This window comes from Brachyhypopomus gauderio, chromosome 10 (genome assembly GCF_052324685.1).
Source record: "Brachyhypopomus gauderio isolate BG-103 chromosome 10, BGAUD_0.2, whole genome shotgun sequence".
Lineage (NCBI taxonomy): Eukaryota > Metazoa > Chordata > Actinopteri > Gymnotiformes > Hypopomidae > Brachyhypopomus > Brachyhypopomus gauderio.
The window spans coordinates 1,470,529-1,483,583 of NC_135220.1; the positions used below are offsets into that span (position 1 = coordinate 1,470,529).

A 13,055-nucleotide genomic window follows, 5' to 3' on the forward strand; every position below is an offset into this window, starting at 1 on the left:
TTAGAATTTCTAAATTAGTGTAAGGCAGAGAATGTGCTTAAGGTTTAGCACACCCGGTCAATAAATAGGCTACATGGGTTAGTTGTTTCAGAAACTGTGCTTTATAAGGACCACTTTTTGTGTCTTAGCAGCTGCAAAAACTGTAAATAACTTTGAGTGTCTCGTTGTTATAACATTTATTAACCACAAGATGTCACTGTTTTTTGATACTCCGAGGCTTCGGGGTATTATCCAGCACACTGAGGGGATACCCTCAAAATTGAGGGGATGTACTCGTCCATAACTACATCTCCGAATACCAATCGCAAACATAAAACATAGTTTCAAAACGAACAGACCGTTCAAAATCTCATTATAATTAAGACTGGCCACTTTTAATGATAGATGGTAGGTGTGTTAACATTACGCCGTTTAAGGAAGCGGAGTCCACATCTATACTCGTAGGTCACCGCCTAACAATAACGCTGCACTGTCGGATACTTTGAGCGCAATGAACGCTGCACTACTCAAGAAATTTTAGGACGTGAATACCTGAACGCGTTTTTATTATTGAGATTTTTTTTTTGTTTTAAATCAAGCGGATTTACGACTATCACCTGTCTGCCACTCCTATTCCCTCAAACGAAGGTGTCGCTTTAGGTTCGTTTGTAAACTGGAGAAACGTGAATTAATGAACAGAAACTGAAAATCGTCACACAACGAGCCGAAAAAAGTGGAGAAAAATTTTAGATTAGGATATAAAAAAATTAATTGTTACTTCCCTTTGCACGTCAGTTTGTAGGAAGCTGAAGCTTGAACACAGGATTACACAAGACCAGGTTCGAGGTGTTTTCAATTTTATGGCTTTAATATTTGTACAGATAGCAAAAATGAGAACTGGTTCCAACTTACTTCAGCATTTTAACTGTATTTGAATACAAATCTGTATGTAGGTATGCAAAGGTAAAAGCAATTAATTAAATGAAACATAACATTTTAAAAGTTAGAAATTCTCAGCACATGGTATGATTAACAATGTAAAAAAAAAGCGGGAAAGAGAGAGACGTAAACTGTTGTATCCGTGATTAAATGTTGAATATGCGATATTCAAAACGTGTGTGTAAGTGGTTTGCGTGCACCGATTTCAGCGCCATGAACACGCTCAGTTTATTCACTTGTGCTCTATGATCCACAGGTCACCATGCGCACTCAGAGGAAGAAAGGTTTAGTAGGGTGTGTAGTATCATTAATACTTTTAGCTGTCGTCGTTCGTCAATGGACTCCAGGTGTTTCCAATGTGGGTGACAGTGAAAAAAGCATCGAGTCCGTCAAGGAGAAACTCCGTCAGAGTAGTCTTCAGTACCTGAACAGTTATGACAGTATTCCTTATCACATCAAGCGGAGTGTAACAGGGTGAGTACTCTACACTCCAGTTTGATCTTGTTTGGTCTCTGGTTACATTATATCTGAGATGATAATTATACTGTGCATGATATGCAGGGAAACAAGAATTTCAGGGTCGAAATATAATAAAGTCCCATCAATGAACCGCAGCGTTGGCATCTCAATGTTAGCAAGCCGTAGTTTACAGAAAAAAAGACAAAGACTGTTATATTTTGCACGCGTCTTCCCCGACACAAACTGTAGACCTGTACGAGTGATGAAAACAAGCCAGCACTAAGCTCCCTAAGCGGCTTATCTCAAAACAACAGTTTGCCCCAGGTGGGTCTGCACCGGGTGGAGGAAACTCCCACAGCGCGGGCCTTGTGTGAATTGAGATTGGTGGGGGTAATGTGGAATAAGATGGATGTGATGTAGCTAGAATTGAAGGAAAAAAGATCAATGTTATTATTCTATAACAGAAATAAATGTATCAACGGTCACTTACCCCAAACATAAATCTCCAGTTAATGTAGGATTCTCAATGAACATTTCAAATTTGATCAGGACTCTCTATCTCATTGATGGCCTTAATCAGACAAGGAATACTTGACCACAAAACCTCAGAAAACAAATAAACGGAACAAATGCTGGCATTAAGTGTTACAGTTGTGTTGAGTGTGTGTTACTGTGGTATGGTGGAATGTATTGTTGAGCGTAGCCTGTGATTAATAAGTGTCTGATACCAAAATTCTGGTGAATGTAACCTTGGTCATGCTAAATCAGCATGCTGCCTTGTTCTTCGTAAATGCAGAGTATTCATACTGTATTCTGGATATGTTTGGCTTGAATGATTCCTGTTATATAATGACAACGTTTATTCATGTCCTTGGGTGTAGCATGTATAATTAAGGCCTCTACAGTTGATTTCCCTTGGTAGCGTCAGCCCATTATAGCCTTTATTCTTGGCTTTGTTTACCCTCCCCTGTTCGTTGTTTTGCTTGCACTGTCGATGTATGTTTAATTATGTTTAATTCTGTGCAGTTCCCTTCCCAAAAATGGGTGTGCGTGTGAAGGCGACGCAGGGCAGCTTAAAGTGCCTTTCGGTGACCTGCTGTTTCCTCGGGTGGCTGCCCAGGAGCTGGGCTCTGCTGCCGGAGACCCCCACCTGGAGGACCTAAAGAAGCGCAGAAGACAGGCGTACAACAGCTTCCGCAGAAGGTGCTGTCACATGGTGCCTCGAAGGGCCTGCAGGGCGGCCGTATGAACGGGGCCTGCAGGGCGGCCGTATGAACGGGGCCTGCAGGGCGGCCGTATGAACGGGGCCTGCAGGGCGGCCGTATGAACGGGGCCTGCAGGGCGGCTTTTTTTTTCTTTTTTCTTTTCAATGTCTGCTTTGACATGCAACTCTGAGGAGAACAGAAAGGGGAAGAACAGAACATCTGAAAGCATCTGTGGTTGAGTTAGGCACGGATGTCTACCACAGGAAACGTAATGGGTCAGGGTTGAAAGCATTTCAATAAGGTATAACTAAGATTACCAGTAAATAGCTCATTTAGCTCAACTCTTCTCTGACCTGTCGGGACAAAAACATTTATTTTAGATTGCTTATCAGCATAATATTTGGTCATGGTTTTTATGTAGCAAGTAGCGAGGCTCTGACCTTTTGATCTTTCAGAAAGTGCCAACATGCTTAAAATGTTATCTTCGTTGCAGGTCTCAGTCAGCAGCAGACATTCTGGTTGTGGCAGAAGCCAACAGCCCTCTGCAGTACCCCACCCAGGGTGTTGAAGTCAGACCTAAAAAGTCTACCCTAATTCCAGGTAAGAGCATTGCATAAAGTTGATTGCATGTGAAGTTAGCTATTAACTCCTTGCAAATGTAATCTGGTTTTCGTGTTGCCATAAGTCTATATGTGACTAGCTGTATACTTTTTTTCTGTGTCCCTGCTTAGTGAGCACATGTCTGTGCATGCACATACCAGGGTTTTATGGTTTTACCTGGTCTTAACGTTGACATAAAAAAAAGGCTAGTTAGCTTTTTAATGCTCTTGTTTTTTTTCCTTATTCCAGTATGTTTTATAGTTTGGGGGATGTATCTTCTTGTCTGTCCCCTTTGGATTAATGTGGATATTTGCAATCAATATTTTCATTCTAACCATATGTGTGATTTAAACACCACATAGTGGCATAGCACAACATTCTGTGATCGCCAGGAGTTGGCGAATTACGTATCATGTATAAACCTAGCGTTTGACGTAACAGTCTCAGCAAGAGCAACAACCAGTTAAAATAAGTGGGGGGGTCGCTGTTCCTCCGCTACACACTCCCACTACACCACTGGGGGGGATGCATCCCCCCTGTTAAAATAAGTGGGGGGTCGGCGTCCCCTCGCGACCCCCCCCCCCCCCCCCCCGCTACACCCCTGGTACAGATGCAGTTTTTCAGGGAATTGAAGACAATCCGGTATTATGCATATCTTGGTGGCGGGTTTGGGCCATCATGCATCTTCTTTGGATAACAGCACAGCAAAACCTGTGGACCTTCTTCACAATGAAAACAGTAGCCAGCATTAACCAGTGAAAGATGTTTGGAGTTTAAACAAAAAAAAAACTGAAAAGCTGTCCCTGTAATCTTAGAAGATTTTCTTGGTATCTGATAAAATGTTAAATAATAGTCTCATAAAATGTTAAACCATCAGTTGCACCAAGACAAGAACTGCTCACATTACTATGTGACTGACACTAGATTGCATTTGTACATTTAAACTGCACAAGTGATCACAGAAGGGCCTTGCAGCTGATGCGGACAGCAAAAAGCCGTAGAGAAAGGCCGCCTTGACCACCATACACCGCTGCTGACCACCACCATACTGTGACGAACACAGTGTAGAGATCACCTCATTATTCTGTATTTATGTTTTTTTTGTTGTTTGTGAGGAAGTGTGTATATTGATGAATAATCCGTTCTAAGCACACGGCCCACCGGAATACCCCACTCATGACGTCATGGGACTACCCCGATTTATTCCATGGGAATTAGGAGGAAGAGGAAGGAGAGGCGAAGGCATGTTTTAAGCGTTTGCGGGGAGAAACTTTGGATTGTGAAGAGCGCAGTTCCAATAGGGGTTTTTTTGGCATGCACGCCGGGGCTTTTACATCTTTTATACACCCAACAGGAGTATACGCCGAACTGTGGAATACTCGTATCGGATCCGTTTACCTGCGCGTTCTTATACACCCAACAGGAGTGTACACCGAACTGTGGAATACTCGTATCGGAACCGTTTACCTGCGCGTTCTTATACACCCAACAGGAGTGTACGCCGAACTGTGGAATACTCGTATCGGATCCGTTTACCTGCACGTTTTACCTTACATGCTGGACTGGTGAGCTTACGGGAAGCAGAGGTTCACCGTGACTCACGTTTCTTTTAGATTATTCTCCCGGGAGATATCGCCACCTGATTCTCCCCTCCCTCCTGCTCAGATATTCGTAATGGTTCCACTCTGTGCGCCAACATTGAAACACTCACACCTCGAAAACGTAAAGGGGGTATTGTTGGAATGCTATCATATTGATTGTGGCGTTTGATGTGAGTCCATTAAACCGCGGTGTTGCATTGCACGGTGACGTTCATAGGCTCTTATTGCTGATTATAACCCCCCAGCCTTAGAAGGTGTTATATAGCGGTGGACAGGTATATGACCACGGTTATAATACACCGCTGCTGACCACCACAATGCACCGCCTTGACCACCATACACCGCTGCTGACCACCACCATACACCGCTGCTGACCACCACCATACACCGCTGCTGACCACCACCATACACCGCTGCTGACCACCACCATACACCGCTGCTGACCACCACCATACACCACCTTGACCACCATACATCGCTGCTGACCACCACCATACACCGCCTCGACCACCATACACCGCCTTGACCACCACCATGCACCGCTGCTGACCACCACCATGCACCGCTGCTGACCACCACCATGCACCGCTGCTGACCACCACCATGCACCGCTGCTGACCACCACCATACACCGCTGCTGACCACCACCATACACCGCTGCTCTCCCCACACCAGCACAGACCGCGGAGCCCCTGACTTGTTGAGTTAATTGTGGAACTGCATTGATTTTTTTAAATCTGTCTGCAGGACTACGTATGTCTTTTATGGTATTAATGTTGTTTTGTGGCTTTTGTTTTGCTTGTTCTAAGGGTTGGGCTTAAAGCATCGGTCTAGGAGGCTTTATTCGGTATGTTTTTTTCCATTCTTAAATAATTCTTGTAAAATGTAAAAAATGTAAATGTGCCGTATTTTTGTCAATTGTGATTTTTACACCGCAATCAAAATTTGTCCTCCGCTTTTAACCCATCTGTGCAGTTAGAACACCCACACACACACTAGTGATTACTAGGGGGCTGTGGATCACACATGCCCAGAGCGGTGGGCAGCCCTAGCCCGGCGCCCGGGGAGCAGTTGGGGTTAGGTGCCTTGGTCAAGAGCACCTCAGTCATGGCCTCAGGTCTGGGAATCAAACCCACGACCCTCCGGTCACAAGACCAGTTCCCTAACCGCCAGGCCATGACTGCCATTCTTCAGATTATATTTATGATTGAACAGGATTGTAATCAGAAGTACCTTCTGTAACTTTGATATCTTGGACATTTTTTTCTTCTTTTACATTTCGTCTCATTTACACTGAATCTGTTGAAACGTAAAAATTTGATGGATAATCATGTTTTGGTCTAAACGATTGGTCACAAAAGGTCCTTCTTGACTACTAGAATCGTGTTGACTCCTAAACTCCTCTTGTTTTGACCTGTTTGTCACAGGTGAATTTAACAGCCAGCATGGGAACCTTTAATGTTGCAGCCCAGGTGGAGGGTGTTGTGGTGCGCGGTGAAGGGACCATGCACATGAATGTCTCTAGCAGCCTGCTGTCTGCACTGAACTGGCAGTTACAATTCATCACCTACACCAATGACATCTTCCACCCCAACACTGCAGACATGAGTGAGTATAACCTGCATGGCTGACTCAGATCGGCTGTGTTTTAAAGAACATATCGTACTGGTTTGGTTTAGTGTTTTAAGATTGCTGATTGCATCTACAATGTTTTATTTTACTGGAAAGGTGTTATGAACAGTGTCCAAAATGGCCTCTTTAACCCACAGTCATTATATAGGCTGTGTAGCGATTCTTTGCAAAGTTAACTTAGCCTACTGTTTTGTTTTTGGTTTTTTTCATCAGTCCAATTTGGAACCGATGGGTTCCAGGCAACCTTCACCATTAAAATCCGACATAACGTTACTCCTAAGCTCTATGATCCGGGACCCAGGGGAGGTAACCTGCGTAACGCATTAACCACCAAGAAAAGACGTTAAAACTTGAATAAAGTTTAACTTAAGTTGATTTGTTTCCATCTCATCTCTTCCTAGAATACAACATAAGTGCCCTCGTCACCATCGCTACAAAAACGTTTCTACGTTATGATAAGCTTCAGGATTTGATTAGCAGCATTCGACAGTTTTACCCCACAGTCACCATAGTAATAGCTGATGACAGCGAGCACCCTAAACCTGTGACTGGGCCTTACATAGAACACTACATCATGCCCTTTGGAAAGGTAAGAGATTCGGTGACCTTCAGTATAAATTTGAGAAATGGTCGACCATTATGGTTTACCAAGTTGCTAACCTTTTGTATTTACAGAGGTTACAATTGCCAGTTTTGAAGGGCCCAGTTTTCATTTCATGTTCTAAATTCTGAAATGGTCCATGTTCCTCTTGAATATAATCTGAGCTTACGTAGCACAAAAGAGGAAATAAACAGGAGAGGCTTGATACTGGCCAAATGCATATTTGTATTGTGTCAAATTACCTACCCTTATATCAGAAAACAGAAGTCAATTGTGCCTCATGGTCCCTTGTTTGATTCATGTAATTGTAAGGAAATGGTTGCTATGTTTTACGAAAAACAGTAAAAAATGTTGCACAGCCATATTATGACAGAAACATTAAATATGTGCAGGGTATTAAGTGGGGTCAGTGAACAGCATATATCTGACTACAAAATGAAAATGTACTGTATAATGCAAAATAATAGTTTACAACCAACAGTCCTGCCATAAGTATAATACAACACTCGTGCAGTGTACAAGCCAATGGCGCCAGAAGTAAAGGCGTGTCCTGCTGAGGCTCAGGGACCTACTGGGGTTTGCTACCGACCAGGGGTGGGTTTCCCGAAACGTTCGTAGCGCTAAGTACTTCGTAACCTCGTATGAAACGTATGAGGTTAAGAAGTACTTAGCGCTACGAACGTTTCGGGAATCTCACCCTAGAGGCTGATGTTGACGGGGACAGGAGACCGTGGTGTACATCAGAGTCATAGCACAGAGGAGCAAGCGTCAGTCCCTACTGTTTTTGGTATGGCAGCCTTCCAAGTGAATCTTCCAGAAGGCTCATCCTGTGGTCTGTGACATGGCTGTAAGGGGTTGATGCAAACACACACACACACACACACACATATAGATATTTATATGTCTAGCTTCTTTCAGTTTTTGGATAATCAATTTAAATTCCAGACATGTTTTTTAAGGCGACTGTGAATCTGTGCCAAAGAGCTTAATGGGGTGGCAAACGCATCAGATCTGTGTGCTGTGATTGATGGATGTGCATCTGTACAGGTGACCAGGTGATCTGTCAGGTGATCTATCCTGGTCCTCCCCTGATGTACATGGTTCCTTTCACTGTGGTACTGTTTGCAGTTGCAGTGGTTACATCCATTTGTGGCAGCTTGTTGAATGCCCCTGTGGCAGCCCTGATGTTGTAGACCGCATTAGACACTAATTAATAAATTGGCAAATTTTAGCTAGTATAAGTAATTTATAATTTATTTGCTCACTGTTTGACTGCATAGATGATATACAGACATGGATGTCTGACAATTTTCTGCAGTTAAATAAACAGAAGACAGAGGTTCTTGTTCTTGGCAGTGATTCACAAAGGAATGATGTCCAGACTTATTTAAATCAAATCAATCTGAAAGCCAGACAATGTGTTAAGAACCTGGGCGTCACCTTTGATAATGAGCTCAGCTTCAAATCACACATCATGACTACATGCAAGACAGCTTACTTTCATCTTCGAAACATCGCTAAGGTCCGAGATATGCTCTCTCCTGCTGACAGTGGAAAACTTGTCCATGCATTTATCACATCAAGGCTAGAGTATTGTAACGCTGTTCTATCTGCTCTTCCAAAGAGCTCTATTTCGCACCTACAGCGAGTTCAGAACGCGGCTGCAAGGGTTCTGACCCGCAGGAGAAAGAGAGATCATATTACACCTGCACTCCACTCACTGCACTGGTTACCTGTCAGTTTTAGAATAGATTTTAAGGTTCTAGTCATGGTTTTTAAATGTCTTCATGGTCTTGCCCCTCTTTACCTCAGTGAAATGATGGTTAGATATGTTCCAGTCAGGTCTCTCAGGTCTTCAAACAGTAATCTGCTGGTGATTCCTAAAAGCCGATTAAAGATCGGCGAGGGTGCTTTTAGCCACTATGAAGAGCTCAGAGGCATTTCATCCCTGCATAGTTTTAAGAACAGTCTCAAAACATTCCTGCTTAGATCTGCTTTTAGTTAAGAAACTCTCAATCTTATTTACTTTATTACATTATGTTGTCTATTATATTCTAAATCTAATTATCTTAATAGTTTTATCTTATTTACTTTACTTTTTTATTATCTTATTTACTTTACTTTTTTACTTTTTATTTTAATATTTTTCTTAAATTTCTTTTAACATTTTCTTTTTGTCTTATCTCCTTTTAATATTTTTTTATTTATACTGTAAAGCACTTTGAGTTGCATGTATGTATGAAAGGTGCTATACAAATAAAGATTATTATTTATAGTTTCTAGGACTGTAGACAAACTAGTAGGGATGAGTTACATCATTTATGTTGTACAGTCATACAGTGCAGGAAAAATAGGGAGTTTTTCCTTGCCACTGTCGCCCTTGGCTTGCTCACTGGGGGCTAGGACTCGGACACTTGTAAAGCTGCTTTGTGACAACAACTGTTGTAAAAAGCGCTATATAAATAAAATTTAATTTGATAAGTGAAAGTACATGTTCCATTGCCTCATATTGTGTCATGTTGCCCCAATCAAGTATTTTGTTCCAGTTTGAGTAACCACTTCCTGCTATCATGAAACTAACAGAAGAAGACACGGGGGGGGTGTTTTGACACACGTCAGCAAAAGTAGCATGTCGTTCATAACTTTCATTTAAAAGAACTAACCTAGATGGTGACGACCAGTAACAGTTGAAAGAAGTTTGAGTGATCGTATTCTTTGTGATGGGTTTCAGTATCAGGACACGCACATTTTCTCTGTGCATTTTAGATCTTCATCCTGTTTGCTTCTGGTCATAGTAATAAAAGGGATTCTGGTCAAAGCCCTCTTGTTACGGTTCTAATTTTAATGTGAAGTGATTTTCTGTGGTTCCAGGGATGGTTTGCTGGTCGAAATCTTGCCGTTTCTCAGGTGGCCACAAAGTACGTGCTATGGGTGGACGATGACTTCATCTTCACCTCCAACACAAGGCTGGAGAAGATGGTGGATGTTCTAGAGAGGACTACCTTAGACCTGGTGAGAGCCTACGACCACCTTTCATATCTGCACCTGCCTGGACGTGCCATTCTGAGCTCATTTGCTTATGCGGAATGCTTATTTGACTACATTAAGAGAAAGCAAAGCAAGAATCCAAAACCTGGACATAATGTTGGTCTGGCAGCTTTGTCACCCAACTCGCTAGCCTGTTGGAACATGCAGGGTGTGTGTGTGTGTGTGTGTGTGTGTGTGTGTGTGTGTGCGTGCGCGTGTGTGTGTGCGTGCGCGTGTGCGCGCGCGCCATTTGCTATTTAAACAAGTGTAGACAGAGTCTGTATTCTGACTACAACTGGTTTTTATGTAGGGGAAGGATAACCAATGACACATACCTGTCCACATTTTCATACCTGCCCACATTGCACACAAATTGCACAGGTGTGGTAAGCAGTAATTAAACATGGAAAACAGGTTTTTAAAGTGATATGACTTATTAGTTTGTTGTATAAAATATACATTTTCAAATCAGTTTTGATAATTTACAGTGTACTATAGTAAAAGGTGTACAGCTAGTAGGTGTGTGAGTGTGTTGCATTGTAGATATATTCAAAATTGAGGACATTTTGGACAGTGCTTGTTCATCCTTGAATATCTCTACACTGCACTCACCTGGATTCTTGATCTTATCATCTAATTCATATATGAGAAGATCCCAGGAACTATATAGATGAGGTCCTTGAAGAAAGGAAATGTCTTTATGGTGCACTGTTTCTACCTATACCTCCATTTTGCCTAAACGATTATATCTGTTGTTTGTGTCAGGGGCAGTTAATTGGTCATTAATAAATCATTAAGTTAAAGTCTTTCACAAGGTCAGAAGTTTTTATATGGAGTCATACTGAGCTGCTGTCTTACGAGCACAAGAGGCTTCTCCCGCTCGGCAGGGTCCTCACGCTTGAGGAAAAGTCATGTGCTCCTCCAGGTCAAGTGTGTGTTATCTCAGTTAAATAAAGGTTCATCTGTCCTGCGCAGCTGAGACTAGGAAGTGCAGTGTCCAAAGTTCGTTTACCCTGTGCTTGTTGTACTCTCAGTCCAAGTGGCGGGGCGTGCTCACGGAGGCACTTCCACAAACAACTCTTACCGTTTTTCTTAACCTCCCTTCAAACACATTTTGCCTCATGGAGAAGACAAGGAAAGGGGGAGTATCGGATTGGAGATGTGTGGGCAGAACACGCCTCCTGCCGCACTGAGCACTCTACACTTGCATGGATGTTGCAGATAAAGAACAATACGTTTTATGGTGTCAGCACTCTGTTGCATAATACAGGATACATTTCACATGCACTCATGCGTTCAAGACCAAATCATGTGTGTCAATATGAGCGGCTGATTTGTGCCTTTTTGTTTAGTTTTTTTCTTTTACCCAGAATTCAGTACTGCAAAGAAAACCTTTTTGCACTCCCCCACAAAACGTGTGTGTGTGTGTGCGCGCACAGGTGGGCGGGGCTGTGAGAGAGGTGACGGGCTACACTGCCACCTATCGACACACCATCTCCTCAGAAGAAGGCGGAGAAGAAGGAAACTGCTTGCATATGAGGAGGGGCTTCCATCATGTTATTGAGGGCTTTCCTAACTGTGTCGTCTCAGATGCGGTCATTAACTTCTTCATGGCTCGCACCGATAAGGTGCGGCAAGTGGGCTTTGACCCTCGTCTGGCAAGGGTCGCCCATCTAGGTGAGCAGTTTGATGTGGAAAACGAGTTTTTATTTATTTATAAAATATATAATATGAAAATCTGGTGTCTTTGATATGATGTGGATCTAGTGAGTGAAAAATATCCCGATGGCTTAGAGGTAGCTTGTTTTATTTTTTTACGTTATTTAAAGTAAGCTTGTTCCACTCTTGTGACTGCCTCTCTCCTCTTACTCTAGAGTTTTTTGTTGACGGTCTTGGCACTCTCCATGTGGGCTCCTGTGACGATGTTATAGTCAATCATGCCTCGAAGATTAAAGGGATGTTGCCATGGGGACAGTCTGACACGGATAAAGCCTACTCCAACTTTCGCTACCCTGAGAAATCCAACATCCAAAATACTCTGTATTACTTCAAGAACCACTTCAAATGCATCACTTCAAATTAGCGATCCAAAGGGATTTGTCAGAATGTTATCTCAATATTTGCTGGGACTTTTGAAGCACTTGCAGACACTAAATAGCGATGATGATGATGCAAAGACAGGCCAAAGACGTGGACATTACACCCATCAAACACATCTGCATCATCAAAACTAAGAACTCCAGTTGTATTTGTGACACATTGTCAGTGTCGATTTTTGTTGTGCAACATTAATAAAAGAAGGAAAACAAACATGGACCATGCATAAAGTTTTACCATGATCTAAGTACATTTTAATTTGTTTTATTTTTTTATTCTTAAATATTGGTTCCACCTCGTCCTGTTGTTTTTGTGAAGTGGTAATGTTCAATGTTCGCCAATAGATGGCAGTAAAGCGTCAGAATAAAGGTTTACCTTCTTGGCCTTATAGAAGGCTTGAGAGATTTTTGTGAGCAATTTCTTGCCATATTTCAGTATCTTTCAAAACACCCTTTGTTTTATTTTAGAAATAAATTAATTGTAATGTTGCATCTTTGCAAAAGGAAAAATTTGTTTACATAGATACATCTTTACTTATTGCTTTTGAACATTAATAAATTGATAAAATGCACTGAAATTTCTGTATGCTGTAAATGAACATTGAATATTTACATTTTGTAGTCTTAAATATAAAACATGATCGTCTTGAAGTGAGTGAAAATAAAAGGTGATTGTATCAATTTATTACTACATGACCTGAATATTGCAATTCAAGGAGATGATCTTACTTCATAAATGGCAATTGATAAACATTTAGCGATGTCCATTAATTCCAATACAGTGCCTGTGTAAGCTCAGAAAGACCACCCACTGCTACTAAATGCATAGCATCAGTTTAAGGAGATCTACACTATATTGCCAAAAGTATTTCCTCACCTTCCTTGACTCACATATGAGCTTAAGTGACATCCTATT

General features: G+C 42.0%; 1 protein-coding gene across 1 annotated transcript; it reads left to right on the forward strand.

Annotated features, from left to right (window-relative positions):
• The first annotated feature begins 286 nt into the window (after positions 1-286).
• Positions 287-12,723, forward strand: b4galnt1a (beta-1,4-N-acetyl-galactosaminyl transferase 1a). The gene is made up of 11 exons (XM_077018525.1): positions 287-818; positions 1,175-1,392; positions 2,404-2,580; positions 3,076-3,182; positions 5,593-5,630; positions 6,211-6,391; positions 6,629-6,721; positions 6,817-7,004; positions 9,888-10,028; positions 11,483-11,720; positions 11,918-12,723. The coding sequence occupies exons 2-11, from the start codon at positions 1,181-1,183 to the stop codon at positions 12,124-12,126; spliced, it is 1,584 nt and encodes a 527-aa protein (XP_076874640.1). The 5' UTR covers positions 287-818; positions 1,175-1,180; the 3' UTR covers positions 12,127-12,723.
• Positions 12,724-13,055: the final 332 nt, after the last annotated feature.

Excerpts from the sequence above, each read along its gene's own strand:
- b4galnt1a (XM_077018525.1), top strand. The coding sequence starts at position 1,181 with ATGCGCACTCAGAGGAAGAAAGGTTTAGTAGGGTGTGTAGTATCATTA. Across the intron at positions 5,631-6,210 it reads GGTCTAGGAGGCTTTATTCG|GTGAATTTAACAGCCAGCAT; the intron begins GTATGTTTTTTT and ends TGTTTGTCACAG. Across the intron at positions 6,392-6,628 it reads CCCCAACACTGCAGACATGA|TCCAATTTGGAACCGATGGG; the intron begins GTGAGTATAACC and ends TTTTTTCATCAG.